Consider the following 318-nt stretch of genomic DNA (forward strand, 5'->3'; position numbering starts at 1 on the left):
TTTCCCTGGGGCACCCCGGCATGGCCCTGATGTCCCCCTCTCCCCAGGAATCGTGCCAGATCATCAAGAACTACCTGGAGGAGGACCTAGGCCGCTACATCGTGAATGTCACGACGGCGGCACAGCTCTGCAGCTCGACGTTGTGCCAGGGCCGGGGCCGCTGCGTGCGCCAGGACAGCACTGCCGATGTCTTCCTCCACCTCAACTCCACCAGCTTCCAGCTGCGGCGCCGGGACCAGGACAACCCCCAGCGGCCCCTCTTCTGGGCCGAGGGACAGCTGTCCTCGGCTGACACCCTCTTCCTACGGACTCACTTCC

The 318-nt window shown here is 65.4% G+C and overlaps 1 protein-coding gene across 1 annotated transcript in view; it reads left to right on the forward strand.

Annotated features, from left to right (window-relative positions):
- Positions 1–314, forward strand: part of HYAL2 (hyaluronoglucosaminidase 2) — a gene marked incomplete at both ends in the record, with an annotated part of 1,966 nt that extends 1,652 nt beyond the window's left edge. Inside the window, one exon of the mRNA XM_010079809.1 lies at positions 48–314. Within this exon, the coding sequence (XP_010078111.1) occupies positions 48–314 (267 nt within the window). The remainder of the gene's footprint in view (positions 1–47) is intronic.
- Between the last annotated feature and the right edge of the window lie 4 nt (positions 315–318).

The sequence above is a fragment of the Pterocles gutturalis genome, unplaced genomic scaffold, assembly GCF_000699245.1.
Source record: "Pterocles gutturalis isolate BGI_N339 unplaced genomic scaffold, ASM69924v1 scaffold27389, whole genome shotgun sequence".
Classification (NCBI taxonomy): domain Eukaryota; kingdom Metazoa; phylum Chordata; class Aves; order Pterocliformes; family Pteroclidae; genus Pterocles; species Pterocles gutturalis.